At 37.3% G+C, this 18,892-nt stretch overlaps 1 protein-coding gene across 1 annotated transcript in view; it reads left to right on the forward strand.

The window, feature by feature from the left end:
- The window catches only part of COL1A2 (collagen type I alpha 2 chain), a 35,924-nt gene extending 20,998 nt beyond the window's left edge, over positions 1-14,926 (forward strand). The window contains 23 exon segments of the mRNA NM_001243655.1: positions 485-583; positions 1,821-1,928; positions 2,590-2,643; positions 3,592-3,645; positions 4,519-4,572; positions 4,671-4,724; positions 4,821-4,928; positions 5,280-5,333; positions 6,251-6,304; positions 7,304-7,465; positions 8,185-8,292; positions 8,961-9,068; positions 9,453-9,506; positions 9,596-9,703; positions 9,840-9,893; positions 10,271-10,378; positions 10,853-10,906; positions 11,029-11,136; positions 11,468-11,726; positions 12,139-12,225; positions 12,228-12,322; positions 12,918-13,160; positions 13,934-14,926. Of these exon segments, the coding sequence (NP_001230584.1) occupies positions 485-583; positions 1,821-1,928; positions 2,590-2,643; positions 3,592-3,645; positions 4,519-4,572; positions 4,671-4,724; positions 4,821-4,928; positions 5,280-5,333; positions 6,251-6,304; positions 7,304-7,465; positions 8,185-8,292; positions 8,961-9,068; positions 9,453-9,506; positions 9,596-9,703; positions 9,840-9,893; positions 10,271-10,378; positions 10,853-10,906; positions 11,029-11,136; positions 11,468-11,726; positions 12,139-12,225; positions 12,228-12,322; positions 12,918-13,160; positions 13,934-14,080 (2,334 nt within the window). The 3' untranslated portion in view covers positions 14,081-14,926.

Below are 18,892 nucleotides of genomic sequence, written 5' to 3' on the forward strand. Positions count from 1 at the left end.
ATATATATATAAACACACATTTTCATATATATTTTTTTTCTCTATTAACTATATTATACTGAGACATCACTGTTGCATGCAATTGTAAAAAGACAGCATACACATGAGAATATCTAATCTTATTTATACCTGGCATTGCTAGTCACCTAAAATAATGCAGTTTTTCCTTTTGAATACTATGCCTAACTGGCATCCATCACAAAAAGACCAAAAAAAGGAAATGAATTCCAAAAATTGAATATTATACTCTAGAAGCAACAAATTTTGGAGTTGTAGCCATAGAACATTAGAGCTGAATGATACTTTAGAGATTATCTCATCTCTTCCCTTCATTTTACTAGTAAAAAGTTAAGGGAAAATAATTATAATTTTCTAATAAATGTCAGAACCAGGATTCAAAAGCTAAACAAGTGTGAACTCGTGAAAAATAGTATGTCTAAAAGTGATGAACAGTGCAACACTTCTTCTAATCCCTTTTTCACAGGGGGAGCGTGGTCCCCCAGGTGAAAGTGGTGCTGCTGGTCCTGCTGGTCCTATTGGAAGCCGAGGTCCTTCTGGACCCCCGGGGCCTGATGGCAACAAGGTAAAATTTTATGTTATATATTGCTGGTTTAGCCCAGTATATTCTAGAATAAGTAAATCCTTTACACTAGCAAATGAGTTGTTTCTTAGATTTTTGTTTTATTTATTTCCAGTTCTGTGATTATTCCCATCTCAGTAAATTACAGTCTGATTCCAACAGACCTGAATCATTCCAAAAGAAGCAAAACCCCAGTGTTCTACATACATAAATGAATTAGTATGGGTTTTCACTCTTTTCTCATCACATTATTTATACTTTTATCTTTTTAAAATTTTTATTATAGCTGATTTACAATGTTCTGTCAATTTTATAATTTGTCTTAATCTAGATAGAAACAACATACTTATTTGGACACTATTTTTAGAGAATGAACTTTTACCTTCCCCAAATCCTCTATAAAGAGTAAAATTTCAAAAAGTGATACAATAATAAGAGAGTTTATGATGATAAAAATTAACTGGAAAGTACATTCATTCTTAAAACATAAGCCTGAGAACTTGTTTCAAAATAGAATCTGTGGTTTATATCTTAAAATAGATGGAATTGTACATTTCAAAAAAAACTGATTACTTCAACCACAAGAAAGAAAGGCAATTTATCTTACTTCTAATTCTTACCTTTAAGGAAAAAAGTGTAAAGATTAGCTGTAAAAAGCTATTTTGGTATATGGAAGGATATTGGAAAAAAAAAAGATAAGAGGGAGAGAGGAAGTAAGAAAGGAAACGTTAGTTCTGTGAGAAAGTACTTTCAAAGGGTTTTATCGCAGAAGCTAGTCAACAGGTTTTGTACAGAATTGTAAAAAAGCTTTATAGAAAAATGGAAGCTACAGCCCCAACACTTAAAAAGATTAAAATGTAAACATCTCTCCAATTGATGAGGTCTCTTTCCATATTTCCTGACCTAACCTTGAAAAATGTTTGTGGGCAAACATTTTTCACTCTGCCTCCCATTGTCCTACCCTCTTCTTTTCCACGCCTGCCTTCCTGAAGAGGACTGGGAGCAGGTTATAGAAAAATCACAGCCACCCACTCCCACTACCTCTTCTCTTTAGTCACCCTGTCATTAATAGCATCTTCCTCAGTTGTATTCTCCCTCCTTTCAGCAGGCTTCCTTTGTGTCTCTAAGCAGGCAAGAATGGTATCTATTAACTGTTTAAATTGGAATTCTTCAAGAGTTTTACTCTTCATTTTCTTCTTTTACCACTGAAATAATTGATTTCACATGTGTTTGATTCAAGGGCGAACCTGGTGTGCTTGGTGCTCCAGGCACTGCTGGTCCATCTGGTCCTAGTGGACTCCCAGGAGAGAGGGGTGCTGCTGGCATACCTGGAGGCAAGGGAGAAAAGGTATCCTCTCAGTGCGCGACCTTAATGCATACTGTTGATGAACCCTAGTAACGAAGGCTGCACGAGGTTAACTAGTTTTTTACAATTCTTGGCAGGTGGTCTGGTAGCATTCTGATATCTATCTATACACATTTCCCTCTGCCACCTAGCACCTACACATTTCTAAACTCACTAATCTGGCAGAATTCCTTGCTACCATGGAATTTCACGCAAACAGATGGTGTTGAGTAATACATGAGGCTCATTTTAATGCCACTAACAATAATGCCTCAGCCTGCCCTAATTAATGGGAAGAAGCTATATTGAACAGCTGTCAACCGTGCTGCTGCATTAGTTATGCCGTAAGAGTGATCAGGCACTGAAGCCCATTGTGATGTTGCCTTATAATTCTGTCCACATGAATTTGTACCTTGCTTGATTATGCTTCAGGAGGGTGTATGGAAATTAGAAAAGAATATTAATCTGGAAAGAGCCCTGAATTATATTTCCCTTTTTTACCTTCATTCAACGTTTTATAGAATGGTAGGGAATCAAAACATTACTAAAAATCTTAAATAAATAAAGGTATTACAGCATCTTCTGTAAAAAAAACACTTCAGATTAATTTTGACTCAGAAATTTTGTCAGAAAACAAAAAGGTGTTCTTGCTTTATACTTTCAGGGTGAAACTGGTCTCAGAGGTGACGTTGGTAGCCCTGGCAGAGATGGTGCTCGTGTGAGTAGAACTGTTTTCACTTAGATTGGGTTTTGTTGTTTGTTTTGTTTTGTTTTCATTTCATTCAATTTGAGTTGAGAAGCTTTCCAAAATCAAACTGACAAAAGAAGGAGTCAAGTTTAGTAAAAGAGTATTCCAGTACTTTCTGGATCTATGACTAATAATATCAATGTTCCAAAAGAAAAATTCAACAGGACTTATCCCCTTGAAAAATCACAGCCTGAATTTTTTACATTCCTTAGTGTTAACTATACCACGTAAAACTATAGTCCAAAACCTCTAGGTTTAATAGAATGTTAAATGATTGTTTTAAGTTACTACAGGGCTTTAGAAAAAAAAAAAAGTAATTCTAACATTTTAGGAAGCCAGGACCTCCAACAAGGTCATATGTACTCAAATGTATACCCTAAGAATTTATCACTCAAAGAGCAGTCCAAAAGATGAACTCTTAATGCCATGGAGATGCCAACAAAAATCACATAAAGGTATAATAATACTGCCTAGAGTGTTGGCATCATGGCTCTTCCAGGCCATAAGCTACTTTGGTTTTTCTCACCTCTCCTTCAGTGCTGATAAATTTCTGTGGCACATTCTCAATAGTCCTTTCTCTGAATCACACAGTCCTAACACTTCTAAACAAGGCTAGTCATTTGCTGCTCTCCTGGGAATCTTACAAGAGCATAGAGTTGAGATCTCCCCAGTTCCTAACCTGCCTATGACTTAGTCACTTCCATAACCCTCGCCATTAGGGTACTTTCCTCCTTAGAGTGGCTTCTAATAGTTGATAATTAGAACTGAAACGCATCAAAGGCTTTCTTGATGTCCACCTAGAGTTCCCAGTAAAAGTGTTCAAACACTTTATAAGCATAGCAAGGGGAAATGGCAGGGGTCACTTCTAATGGTATGAGGGGGAGTGATATTAACGAGATGTTTTCTTTTTGGTACTAGGGTGCTCCTGGTGCTGTAGGTGCCCCTGGTCCTGCTGGAGCCAATGGGGACCGGGTAAGCATACATTTTCACTGAGTTGCAGCTCTCTGAGCCCATAGCAGTATCTAAAATTTCCTGTTGCTCTAGCCCCAAAGAACCCCAGCAACTCATTTTTATGGCTTGGTATAAAGCCCACTTATTTAAAAACCTATCTGTTAGATGGGGCATCAGGAAACAAATGCTGTGCGTTTAGAGTTCTCTTTCCCTTGTTATACATGTGCCAGGCATCTGATCTATACTTTAATTCCTATCATTTGTTTTAAAATCTTTTGGGGTTGCCCATTAACAATATTCTAATGCACTGAGCCTTCTTAAAGCCTTCAACTGTAAAAGAAAAAAAATCAATAAAATACAGTGCGCCCATTTCACATCGAACAGCTCACTTAAAATAAAACTTATTGTCCTGCTGAATAGCATTGAGAACTTTGTCTAGATACTCATGTTGCAACAGAAGAAAGGCTGGGGGAAAAAATGTAATTGTAATGTATACATGTAAGGATAACCTGACCCCCTTGCTGTACAGTGGGAAAATTAAAAAATAAAATAAAATAAAATAAAACTTATTGTATTGCACAGATAGCAACAAATAGATCAGCCTCATATCCACCTAAAAAATAAAATATCCTCCTCCTGGTATTGTGGGCACTGATTTATAATGTTTTTGCAATTGTATGACCAATACCCCTTCAACCTCCAAAATGAATACAGTATTACACAGAGTAAGAATCCATTTCATTTTACTCTGTGAGATGTGAATTAGCTATCCTTCTGGATATAGTCACAAACTCTGACAAGAGCCCACTGTCTACCTCTGTTTCCTCTTCCTCATCTCTCTTTGAGTATCTATGTGAGGCATATTAACAAACTCATTTTTTTGTGCCCTGATAGGGTGAAGCTGGCCCTGCTGGCCCTGCTGGCCCTGCTGGTCCTCGTGGTAGTCCTGTAAGTAGAAATCTGGGTCATTTTGGACACTTAGAACTTTTATACATTGATGAATCCAAGATTTCGAAGACATTTTTTTAATACCTTCTCCTACCTAGGGTGAACGTGGTGAGGTTGGTCCTGCTGGCCCCAATGGATTTGCTGGTCCTGCTGTAAGTATCATGTAATGAAGGTTAATCTGAAAACATCCCAAATTAGCAAGTAGAGAGAGTTGGAGTACCTGAACTATAACTCTTCCTTTCTAACAGGGTGCTGCCGGTCAACCTGGTGCTAAAGGAGAGAGAGGAACCAAAGGGCCCAAAGGTGAAAATGGTCCTGTTGGTCCCACAGGCCCTGTTGGAGCTGCTGGCCCAGCTGTAAGTTGAATTCACTGGTGGTCGACACAGCCTGTGCAATAATCTATGAAATCTTATAACTCAACATGAATCAATCAAGTGCCTACCATACATCAGGGAACATACCAGAAAGGATGATTTTTAAAATAAGAGCTAACATTTGCATACCACTTTACACATTATAAAAGTTTCATAAGCATTATCTCACTTTTTTGATAACCCCATAAAGGTGGTAATATTGAAGTAAGGACATTTATTTAATGCAAATAATTATTTTAAATTTCTAGATATGCTTCTAATAAACATGGGAAAAGAGTAACAATTATAAAGATTGTCTTGTGATATGACTCTCTCTTTTTTGTTTCCATTTAGGGTCCAAATGGTCCTCCTGGTCCTGCTGGCAGTCGTGGTGATGGCGGCCCCCCTGTGAGTACTTAAAATGGATTCTGATCATTTTTCTTTCACATCTATTATGGATACCTTGAAAGTTTAGAAAATTTTGGTAATTTGGATTATAATGAGAGACTTGAGATTCAAGCTAACTCTGTTTAGAGAAATTTTTATATTGAAGTTAAGGTCAGGTTCATGGAATGTTAACTTAATCCCAGCTGGAACTCAGTGCACTGTACACTGCACTTCACTTGAGGTAGTAATAACCAAAGTTAACCCCAGCTTTAACTATGAAACAGGTAAAATATTTCTGTGGCACATTTTATCCTTTTGTTGATGCCCCCTTCTTCTGCCTGATCACTTCCTTTCCCTTGGTGTTCAGTGCTGTCACACTGATTCCCTAAAGACCCAAAGTTCCCCAGGAATGAACCCTCTGACTCTTTCCTTCTCTCACTGAACAGCAGTTAATCTTGGTCTTTTGTTGTACCTTCTCCCATAAACAAATTACTTATTCAGTTTCCATTCTCTTAGCACCTAGCCAGGTGTTTAATTAATAACATATATATATTTATATATATACATTTATATATATAATCTCATATATTAGTATATATATAATCTCATATATTAGTATATATATAAGTATATATTAATAGTATAGTGTATTATCTCATTGCTTTTACAACTATCAAGTAATATGTTAGCATTTTAAAAAGAACCATCAGAGCCCTAATGCAAAATGTGAACATTGCACCTGAAGGCATGATGGTCAGTAGAGATGGAGGGTCTTTGGGGTCCTGGTTATATAATACCCTATCTGAAACTGTCACTACCTACTCTTTAGTCCATCCTTGGTCATGTGTACTGAGGATCTGCCAAAGGGGAAATTTCCTTCTTACCCAAATTCCTGAAGTTGGTGCTGACTGTGGAATTTTAATGTGCTTGGTTCTTAGGGTGCTACTGGTTTCCCTGGTGCTGCTGGACGGATTGGTCCTCCTGGACCTTCTGTAAGTAAACCACTTCAGAAAAAGGTGTTCATTTACTTACTCTAGCCAAAAGACCTGGCCTCTAGTAAGAAACTGGTGAGAAACTCTTTATGAAACATATGCTGTTAATATTTTGCTCTTACTTTCCTAATATAAAATCAGTTTTTCTGAACTATTAAGGCAAAATCATCACAAATTATATTTTATAATATCAGTCAGGAGGCTTTTATTCATAAGAATACAAGTCCCTTCATCCCTTTTTAGGGGCATGGTTTCTTTCTAAAAAATAAAAAACAGAATAGTTTTAGTCACATATCAGATATTTTTATATCTAATTACCCTTTATGGCCAACATTTTGCCTCCATTGTTAAAGTATAATTGTTCCTGAATTTAAAGGTGGTTTGGCCTCTAATTTAATTCTGATTCAGACTCTCCTGTCAGGACTCAAGAGAATTTAATTAATTACCAAGGATTAAGTCTTCCGGTTAAGGTTTCAGGGGAAAAAATAGCAAAGATGTTGATTTCTTGGGATCCTTTCACAGGTTCATAACAGAAAAATCTTCATTCCCTGTAGGCATTTAATTAAGCCTAGTTGAGAGCATATGCGATTCCTCAATTATGAACAAAATGCCTGTATTGACTTTCTTCAAAAAGGAACAAGCAGAGTCCTCCAAAAGCCAAAGTCCCATTCATTTACAGCTAACTCTTAGTTAGAACTCAACATAGCTCTGACTCCAGTATGCCAGGTGACCAGTGGCACAGCATTGCTTTTCTCCACAGACATTTGTCATAGCCTCTGCCAAAGTTTTTCACTTTATTACAGTCTCAGGAGAAGAAAGATAAAAGTTATTTCTTTCTACAAGAAAGATTGCTTATAAATCTAAACATTTTCCAAAATGACTAAGATATTATTTTGTTGCTTCAAATTGTTTGCATCTTAATATTTAAAATCTCAGCTGCCCTCTTCCAGGTCAGCGATGATTAACAGAAAGTAAATAACCTTGTACATTTGTTTATAGGGTATCTCTGGGCCCCCTGGACCCCCTGGTCCTGCTGGGAAAGAAGGACTTCGTGGGCCTCGTGGTGACCAAGGTCCAGTTGGTCGAACTGGAGAAACAGGTGCATCTGGCCCCCCTGGCTTTGCTGGTGAGAAAGGTCCCTCTGGAGAGCCTGGTACTGCTGTAAGTGATTTCAAACTCCTCCTTCTTATTACCTTGTACTGAATTAGAATAAAGCCCTTATAAAAAAATCTTCAAGTGGCATATATTGATGAGTACTGCAGGCTCCAAAGTAGAGCTCAGTTTGGCCAGGAAATCTGTCCAACAAATATTTAGGTGTCATGGCTTTCACAGATGCTCAGAAGGCAGTAGATGGTGATGACAATAAGTGAGGGAACTCACTGTTTTATCAATACAACCCTTTAAACTGTTGAGGATACTTCACTGGTACTGGGATTAGAACAGAATCCCATTGCTGTGGTCATCCTACTATAAATTAATCAATCTCAGTAAGCTACCAATTTTTCAAACATGCATTGTCCAGTATTATTGTTACTCTGATGTGTGGCTTTACTAGATCTGGTTCAGTTAGAGGCCCAGGTCAAAATTTGCTTCCCAGCATAAATCCTATAAAAATTCTATTCCCTCATTCCAATTTGGCTTCATTAATCCCAACCACATGTTTCTAAATGTTGCTCCAGTGGTCTCAAGGAGGAACGAGACACAAAGAAATACATATACCCAGATGTAAACTCATTGTATATCATGTATACAATGATATGTCCTAGGAGAACATTAGCCTTCCTAAACTAAAGATAAACTCATTCTCAGAATCCCCAAGCCAATCTGTGTTACCTCCTAGGGTCTCACCAGTAATACTCAGTATTTTTATTCTTATTCAGGGACCTCCTGGTACCCCAGGTCCTCAAGGTATTCTTGGTGCTCCTGGTTTTCTGGGTCTCCCTGGCTCTAGAGGTGAACGTGGTCTACCAGGTGTTGCTGGATCAGTGGTGAGTGTTTGACACCATTCTTATTCTCATTAACATAACAAAAGATTTTAAAAGCTGCCACTTCAGCTGTGACAGATTGCTCACTGAATAACTCCACTTAAGATTTTTTATTCATGGCATTTTCTTTATACAGATCACATGTCACTTATCTAAGAAGCTTTAATACCACCTTACTTAGACACATGCTGTAAAGACACAGCTTAACATTATGCAGAATGATTTTTGTTCTTTTTACATGCTTAAGAATGATATAAGCCCTAATTGCATTTACTCCTCTGCAGTATGAAATGCTGGCATCATTTATCCTGTAGGAAGAATGAAACTCTGGAAGTTCTGAATCATTCCATTAAACCTAATATGTGACAGCAACTTAGAATCATCTAATCTCCATAAACTCTCGCAACTTTATGAATTCATTTTATTTGGTATATCAGATGAAACTAGGCTCACCTTGTACAGAGCAACATTACAAAATGACATAAAGCTGTCCATCTAAAGTGTGTAGGAAGAGGGCAAGGATGACACAAATGACACTTCTTACTGTTCTCTGGCCCATTCACTTTCAACTTCCCTTCGAAAACCAGAATCCCCTGGCTAGGACTGTTTTGGGAGAATGAAAGTGGCACTCAATCCAATGAGAGGAATGTTTGTCTTCTCTGCCTCTCTAGGGTGAACCTGGCCCTCTCGGCATTGCAGGCCCACCTGGGGCCCGTGGTCCCCCTGGTGCTGTGGGTAATCCTGGTGTCAATGGTGCTCCTGGTGAAGCTGGTCGTGATGTGAGTCCAACATCTGGTTTGTAAAATAAAACCTAGCAGTACTTCATTGTGTGCAACTTTGTATCCTGAGCTGAGGTTCCCTTGTTCCAAGTTTCAGAACAAGATGGTCTGTTTCTCCATATTATCTACATGTGCTAACCACTCCTCGAATTGAAAATATGAAAAATAACTTGAGTTGAGGAATGAGTCCTTAAATAGCACTTTTTAAGTTGACCAAAACATTAAAGATACCTCTAAAAAAATCTCAGTTGGCAAATTCCTATTTTTGGAAAGCCTAAAAGGAGTTTATTAGGTGCTGGGAATAATGAAGGCAGTTAGCTGAACTGTGGGGGCCAGTGGGCTAGAGCCTCCCTAAGTGCCTTAATTGGTGTGGTGTCTTCACAGGGCAACCCTGGAAGCGATGGTCCCCCAGGCCGAGATGGTCAAGCTGGACACAAGGTCAGTACACCTCTTCATTTTTTTCTCTAACTTAAAAGGGACTAAAACATAGGCCAGATTGATGCTAAGCTTTATTTTGTCTTTGGTAGGGCGAGCGTGGTTACCCTGGTAATCCTGGTCCTGCTGGTGCTGCAGGAGCACCTGGTCCTCAAGGTGCTGTGGGTCCCGCTGGCAAACATGGAAACCGTGGTGAACCTGTAAGTTTGTAGATACCAGTCTCTTAATGCTGTCATCCTCAACAAGCTTTATCTGTGACCTCCCCACACTTGGGAACTGTGGAGGGAGGATCTTGGGCTTGGCCAATAAGTTGTGTTTTTCTTTTCCAATTCACAGGGTCCTGCTGGTTCTGTTGGTCCTGCTGGTGCTGTTGGTCCAAGAGGTCCTAGTGTATGTACACGGGGAAGATTTCTGTACAAATCAGCATTTAGGGAGGATGAGTCCAGACTATCCATTAAGAAAATAATACATAGACTAGACTTTCTATTTAAAAAAAAAAAATTAGTCCATGCTGAGAATTGCTACAAATAGCTTTTAATCAAATCTGTGTCAAATCTCTTATTATTTGTATTAAATAATCACAAAGATTAGCCACTTTATAGACAGCTCAACTAAAGCAGGTTAAGGGAATAGATGAGAGTAGCATCCACATGGCTTTTAGACCTTTGTATATCTTAAATTATCTTTGTAAATAGATTTAACAATATTTGTGTAGAAGTGAATATCTTTTTTTAGAGGTAAATTTATTTCTTTCTCTTTCTTTATAGGGCCCACAAGGTATTCGAGGTGAGAAGGGAGAGCCTGGTGATAAGGGGCCCAGAGGTCTTCCTGGCTTGAAGGGACACAACGGATTGCAAGGTCTTCCTGGTCTTGCTGTAAGTAAAAAATGTGGACATCCATCATGTATACAGATCTTAAAGTTCTTCAACTCAGAATAATCTTCCTCAAAATTTCACTACTGTTGTTTTAAAATGTCCTACATCATATTCATTTCCCATTCTCTGGCTTACACCATGGCTCAGAGATAATGCTTTTTCATCCCAACATGAAAAGGTGAAGGTTAAGGAAGAGAGAAATATACATATATTAAAAATCTCTCAGCAACAATGTTCTTCAACCCCATTTAAAATAAATATAATTAGAGGAATGACTAATACTGCACCGCTGAAATAGCTTGTAGAAAAAAATAATTGAATATAATAGACATAATGAGAGAAAAGAGCCCCATTTTACATTTTCAATTTTCTCAATCCAGAGTTCATCAAACTAAAAGTTTCCATTCAGTTTTTTAAAATCTATCTATCGACACATGTTCTGAAAGTGTGATTTTTCCTCTTCTTTCTTTAAAGGGTCATCATGGTGATCAAGGTGCTCCTGGCCCTGTGGGTCCTGCTGGTCCTAGGGTAGGTCAATCTAAGAAATGTTTATCTCTGAAACAAAGCCTGCGGCAGGCAGTAAGCCCCAGGCTCTTCTCCCTTGTGGGATATTCACTGGCTCACACAGACTTGGTGTCCTTCTTCCCTAGGGTCCAGCTGGTCCTTCTGGCCCTGCTGGCAAAGATGGTCGCACTGGACAACCTGGTGCAGTTGGACCTGCTGGCATTCGTGGCTCTCAAGGAAGCCAAGGTCCTGCTGTAAGTATGATTTGGGGAAATTAAAGGGTATCACTGGCCTAAGGGAATATTTTCTTTAGACTAAACCAAGACAATTATAACACAATAAAGTAATCCCCCCACTTCCGTATGTTTTCTAAAATATATTAAAATTGTCTGTTTGTAGTGAGCTCTTCAAGAGCATCCCTGCATACAAGTATGTCTGGGAGCAGGTTGTTATTGACATGAATTTGACTCTATTTTACTTACTAGAACATGTTTTTGTGTGAATCTCAACTTAAAAACTGCTGTCACTGTTGTCTTTACTGTAACAAAATACAAAGCCTCCTCTTTCTCACTTTCATTTTTTCAGGGTCCTCCTGGTCCTCCTGGCCCTCCTGGACCACCTGGCCCAAGTGGTGGTGGTTATGATTTTGGATATGAAGGAGACTTCTACAGGGCTGACCAGCCTCGCTCACCACCTTCTCTCAGACCCAAGGATTATGAAGTTGATGCTACTCTGAAATCTCTCAACAACCAGATTGAGACTCTACTTACTCCAGAAGGCTCTAGGAAGAACCCAGCTCGCACATGCCGTGACTTGAGACTCAGCCACCCAGAATGGAGTAGTGGTAGGTAGAGATGTCCAACCAGACCAACTTGTCTCACAAGTTGGGTTTTTCAAAATCAGTTCCCACTTATATTTAGAATAACAAGATATTTGGGTAAAAACTGCATTATGTGAAATCATTTCCAGTTAATGAAGCATTTTCTTCTCCCAACCAGCACCCATTCTCAAGCTTCTCTTGATATATATTTCTGTCCTTTTCATGGTAATATGTACCTTGACTTGATTTTCATAGAAAAGAGAGAAAAAATTATCTAATACTGAGAATAGCCTTTCCTATTAGTATGGGGTAAACAAAATAAAAAGTTCAATCAAATATGTTATCTTGGGGAATCAAAATCTTTGACTAATAATTATTAGAACTTACTGTTCCACTCAATGAGGTTTTTTGATTTGGGGTCTTGCTTTCTTAAAAGGTTACTACTGGATTGACCCTAACCAAGGATGTACTATGGATGCTATCAAAGTATACTGTGATTTCTCTACTGGTGAAACCTGCATTCGGCTCAACCTGAAAACATCCCAGCCAAAAACTGGTACAGAAACTCCAAGGTCAAGAAGCACGTCTGGTTAGGAGAAACTATCAATGGTGGTACCCAGGTAAGGAATCCTATAAACGGTCCTTCTCCTACTAAATAATATCTTGTTAGAATTGTTTGCTTTTTAATTGTTTACATGTTAGCCCTTTACCAAAGGTAAAACTTTAAATACATTTAAAGTTATCATTCAAATGTGACTTACCTGATAATCACTGGAGAAACTGACTAATTTCATTTAGTGTGAAGGAGTACTGGCCAGGATATAGTCCAGTACCCATTTTTAGGATATGTGCTTCTCAACTTCTGATGAAAACTTTTCACCAGTTTTATGAAATGCCCACCGATGAAAATTACAGAAAAATAAAGGGGTCTGAAATCTCTATCTCCTTGCTCTCTTATTTTAAAAAAGAAACAAACATACAAAGGATTTATCTGAAACAGGTACTTTTTTTGAGATAACTTGCTTCAGACTGGTAGTTCCTATGTCCCTTCTAGGTAGCTAATGCTTCAAAAACAAGTGAATTGAGTTTCCTTTAAAAGTACAAGTTCAGATCTGAGTCCATTTTGCCTCCCTATACCAGACTATTTTTTAAATTTGATTCTTAGTACCTGAGTCCTTCTCAACTTAACTGGAATTCCCATCTTATTCTCTGTAGTTTGAATATAATATGGAAGGAGTTACCACCAAGGAAATGGCTACACAACTTGCCTTCATGCGCCTGCTGGCCAACCATGCCTCCCAAAACATCACCTACCATTGCAAGAACAGCATTGCATACATGGATGAAGAGACTGGCAACCTGAAAAAGGCTGTCATTCTGCAAGGATCCAATGATGTTGAACTTGTTGCCGAGGGCAACAGCAGATTCACCTACACTGTTCTTGTAGATGGCTGTTCTGTAAGTAATACTGAAATATAGGAATAACATTTATTTGGGAAGTGGGACAGTGGAGCTTAGACCATTAAATGAACAGATGAATGAGAGATCTCACTTATTTGATTTTTCTTTCATAAATGTATTGTTTAAATTCAAATGGTAAATCCAGAGTATTCTTATCAGATCTTACCTTCTGAAATTCTCTGAAATAACTAAAATGTATACTATGTCCATTATTAGTCATTTTTCTTTTAACATGAGATTTTTAAGTATGGCCATAACTTAAAATCACTTGAGGTTAAAAGGGCCCAAGATATAGTTTGTAGTTACATGTATTTTTATTTTACTTATTAATATAGTCTACATTTAATTTTTCTTTATACTTTCTCTATAATATGCTAAAATTGAAGGAAGAAAATTTTAAATTCACTAATAGTACTACATATCAACCCTACTCTTCCTACTTTACACATCCTGAAAATTATAATGTATAAATAAACCACTTAGAATATGCATTAATTATTTTTAATAAAATTTGACTTGTAGAAAACCTCTCTCCATAAAGATACCCCTGATTCTACTGTTTCAAAAATAAACTTGTTGATCTGAGATACACAGTTTCAGAATGACATGAGCCAAAAAGTGGTTTTATAATATCTAGTATATATTATATATTACATATCACTACATATTACATAATTGTATGTAATATATAATTTATAATGTTATGTAATATAATCAGATTCCATAATAATGCTGCTTTATGTATATCTCTTCTTCCTTTTTTTAAACAGAAAAAAACAAATGAATGGAGAAAAACAATCATTGAATATAAAACAAATAAGCCATCTCGCCTGCCTATCCTTGATATTGCACCTTTGGACATCGGTGATGCTGACCAAGAAGTCAGTGTGGACGTTGGCCCAGTCTGTTTCAAATAAATGAACTCAACCTAAATTAAAGAAAAAGGAAATCTGAAAAATTTCTCTCTTTGCCATTTCTTTTTCTTCTTTTTTAACTGAAAGCTGAATCATTCCATTTCTTCTGCACATCTACTTGCTTAAATTGTGGGCAAAAGAGAAGGAGAAGGATTGATCAGAGCATCGTGCAATACAATTAATTCGTTCCCTGTCCCTCTTCCCCTCCCCAAAAGATTTGGAATTTTTTTCAACATTCTAACACCTGTTGTGGAAAATGTCAACCTTTGTAAGAAAACCAAAAATAAAAATTGAAAAATAAAATAAAAACCATGAACATTTGCACCACTTGTGGCTTTTGAATATCTTCCACAGAGGGAAGTTTAAAACCCAAACTTCCAAAGGTTTAAACTACCTCAAAACACTTTCCTGTGAGTGTGATCCATACCATTAGGTGCTGACCTATACAGAGATGAGCTGAGGTACTTGTTTTTTGTTCAAAATACAAAGGTGCTAATTAATAGTATTTTAGATACTTGAAGAATGTTTATGGTGCTAGGAGAATTTGAGAAGAAATACTCTTCTGTTTTGAGTTGTATTGTGTATTTTTTTTCATCTGATTTAATATCAGTACTTTACATCTTATTCCTGAATAAAAGTAAAGTGGATCATTTGCCCAGCATTGTCCTCTTCTTTAAATTCAGCATTTGTTCTTTGCCAGTCTCATTTTCATCCTCTCCCATGGTTCCAAAGAAGCCTTGTTTCTCAGACAAGCAGAAAAATTAAATTGTACCTATTTTGTATATGTGAGATGTTTAAATAAATTGTGAAAAAAATGAAATAAAGCATGTTTGGTTTTCCAAAAGAAAATACTGAGTAGAATTCCTTGCTTCAATGCTCTCTTCAATATAAATATGGACTATAGCATCTCTACCAGCCATTAGACTTAGTGTTTCTCATTAGATGTGGACTATGCAAAAAGGGAAGTTTAGTATGTTATAAAGAGCAGAGAAAAAGAACCCCGGAGACCCAAGCTCCAATTCTGGCTTGGCTCCTTTTGGCTAAATGACCTTGAGCATTATACCTTTCTGAGTTCAAGTTTATCAGCAATATGGGGTAGATTCCCTCTCTGAACCATTAAACATTTGCCCTACTCAGAATACATAACACCTAAGCAACAAGGCAATTGCTGACCTACGTTTATTCTAAGCAGAGGTCCATAGAACCTTTTGGTTTATTATCCACTAAGCACTTTGAAATAATGGCTGAAAGTTGGTCTATGCACAATTAATAATACTATTAACTAAAACAGTTTCAAATATTCAGTAAAAATGCCATACACTCAAATCTGATGCAACCGAGTACAATGCCTATTAAGAGGTAATGTGTGTGCTGTCAATCAACATAGACAGTTGTGGATAATAGTACCATGAATACTTACCTGCCAAATCAAGTTCATTTTCCTCCCCTGTACCTTTCAATGACATCTTTAATACACTTAAACATAGTAATGTGTCAAGTAAAATGTTAAGATTCATTTAGAGCTTATTTCCTGTTGCTGAACATAATTGTGATTGTAATATTTGCCTCCTGTTATAAGTCATCTCAAGATTCAATTAGTTTTAAAAGCAAAAGACTGAACATGATGAAAATCTAAAATTAACTCTAAAAAGTTAGCAAGGTCTACTAATCAAATGTAACTTCAAATTATTGTCCTTCCACCACCTAAATCAGAATACTGGGATGCTTATTGAAGTGAAGATTCCCAATCCCCAACCACCAAATTAAGATTTAGTAAGGAATCAGTATTCTTAAGCATCTTGAAAAATTCTTATCTGCAACAATTGAGAAACCAATGGATAAGGGGATTTCCACAATCCTTTGTAGTTTTAACACTTTATGTCTGGCAAGGATGAATCCATATACCTGACCACTCAACACAATGTGAGAAAAAAAGAATGTATATATGTATGTGTGACTGGGTCACCTTGCTGTACAGTAGAAAATTGACAGAGTACTGTAAACCATCTATAATGGAAAAAATCAAAATAAAAAAAATATATTGGTACAAAAGCAAAAAAAAAAAAAAAAAAGAAAGAAAACTGAGAAAACTGAACCTCTCAGATCAGAGTACCAGTACTCCCCACAAATTAGTAACTGAAATAGCCAAGGCAATCTTACCAGTTAAAAATCTCTGACTTAAACATACATTATGCCCTTAGGCTCACAATACAAGAAACAACCATAAGGTTTGTATAAAGAAGGGAAGAAAAGAAGGAGAAAGAAAACCAACATTTATTGAGTACCAATTCTATGAGCCAAACACTATGCTACATGATAATAATAACCTTTGTCAAACTGTACCCAAACTTAGGCAGATTTCCTAAGCCGGAAGCCACTTAATAATCATTTAATCATCAGTATGAGACTAGTACAGAAAAACAGTTAAATAAATAATGGTATATCTGATAGATAACAAGGAGGAAATAAATGATAGCATATCCAACAAATACCAGTGAGGAATAAATAATGATACCTCTAATAGATAGGAATAGGAATAAATAGGAAAAGAGTGAAATAAATTTTTGTATGCCAATAACATAACATTGACAAGAATAATTAAAGAAAAGAAAAAAATGCTTATAGTAGAATGTTACAGCCTTTAAGGTATAATATCCAAGGACACTGTCATCAAGAATATTTTAAAATGCATATAAAAATACTGAGTAGGTACATTAATGTAGTAATGATAGAAATGATTTTGATATCTAAATTATCCAAGATTGCTGTAATGTAGTTATCTTACTCATAACATTTACAACAAATTTACTCTTAAGGTATCATAAAAAGAAATAAGGAGTCAACAAGTAAAAACAATCCTGACTGAGCAGTGACCAGCTCCAGGGAAAGATGGTCATCCTCCCACTCACCTACTTTCTGAAAGAAAAGGAAAATCCCAACTAAAAGTCATCATCTGCCATGTCCTAGCCACTCTGGAGGACACTGGGAAAGAAAGGGTGTACAAAACCATACCTGGCAGCAGCATTCTCAGAGATCTTGTAGTTTATTTGCAGGGAGAGAATAAAATAATGTGTGAACACAATTTTTTTTCCTTTGGTTTTTTTAGGGCCACACCTATAGCATATGAAAGTACCCAGGCTAAGGGTCAATTGGAGCTACAGCCAAGAGCTATAGCCACAGCCACAGCCATGCCAGATCTGAGCTGCATCTCCGACCTACACCACAGCTCACAGCAACATGGGATCCTTTAACCCACTGAGGCCAGGGATTGAACCCGCATCCTCATGGATACTAGTCAGGTTCATTTCTGCTAAGCCACAACTGGAATTTCTGAACACAATTTTAAATGAAGTGTCCTCCAAAGATAGCAGAGGACACTATTAATTAATGAGAGGGAACCTCAGGAAATTAACCTTAGCCTCATGCAGTAATAGTGATATTTGGACAGAGCTGGCCAGCTCTTGCTGAGGATATCATTTCACCCTCAAGCTTTCTGTCTGGCTAAATGTTTCTTCTCTGAAAGTCACATTATTAGAACAATCTAGTACTTACCAAACCAGGAGGTCCACTGTTAGTGTTCCCAGGGCCTGGGCAAGGTACTGAAGGCTTGACTCTTGAATAGTAGGTCCTCTGTTTAGAAGCTAATCACCAGGCTCAAGGGACTCCTTTGCACAACAGCTCCACGATCTTGGTTATGTGAAGGTCAGCCACCTCTAAGTTGTGCTGGTGTGAGCAGGAAGAAAATTGCATACAAGAGGATGAAGGATCTAGGTAGCCAAGTTGGGGGAGGAGATACTAATCAAGTCTGGTTTTAAAAAAAAAAGTCATTTAAAATTTTAAAATCAATATAGTTAATGCACTGGCAAAAAGCAAAGACACCTGAGCAATGCTGAACACATTTATTATCTTTGGTGCCAAAAGACTTTTTTATGCTATTCCACTAAATATCACTGAAAAGGAAGTTCAGAAATTGGATTATATATAAGAAAACTTGGAAATGTCATTCTGGGTCAGAATAAAAATCCACCTAGATGAGGACTTTGCCTTTCACAGTGGCACCAGGAGAAATCTGGGAGAAAAGAATAGTTGGTACTACCCATGAAGCCAGCTTAAAAACTTCCACTTAATAACCCATTATAAATCTTTTTTTGTACATAGATGTAGCTAAACCCTTCCAGAGCCCTCTATCTGTTTTGAAATATGTTAGTATTATAGTACCAACAGAAGAGAGCTAATGCTGAATTGTTAGTTCAGCTTCTGGGCCCTCTGATCAAGTAGCTAAAATATGTTATCTATCTCTGTGTCTGGATCAACCAGGGATTCAACAACTCGGTGTCCTCAGTGAGCATCAGTAACAATGCAACAATGAGGCAGCCCATAACAATTGACTTAGCCTTATAGTTCAGGGAAATGAGCACATAATTTGTGGTCAGCAGTCAAAATTATGAGCACCAGTTCCACCACTGACTAGTCAAGGACCCTTGGGAAAGTCTCTCAAGTTTCCTGAGAATTTGCTTAACATAACCTGCTCTCAGAAATTTCTATCAGCATACAAACTCTTCTCTACGTATTTCATAGAACTACAGAGAGGGCCAGATTGGTCATGTGTGAAAGTGCTTAATAAAGTATGGGCAAATGTTACTTGTCATCATTAGGTCCAAAACTTCCAGTCACTCATAGTCACCTCTTGCTTTAAGCTCCTATCCCTATTTCTCTAATTTAGGGAGAGGAAAGCCTTGAAATTAAATTTAATTAGCACCGGAGTTCCCGTCGTGGCGCAGTGGTTAACAAATCTGACTAGGAACCATGAGGTTG

This window comes from Sus scrofa, chromosome 9 (assembly GCF_000003025.6).
Source record: "Sus scrofa isolate TJ Tabasco breed Duroc chromosome 9, Sscrofa11.1, whole genome shotgun sequence".
Taxonomy (NCBI): Eukaryota; Metazoa; Chordata; class Mammalia; order Artiodactyla; family Suidae; genus Sus; species Sus scrofa.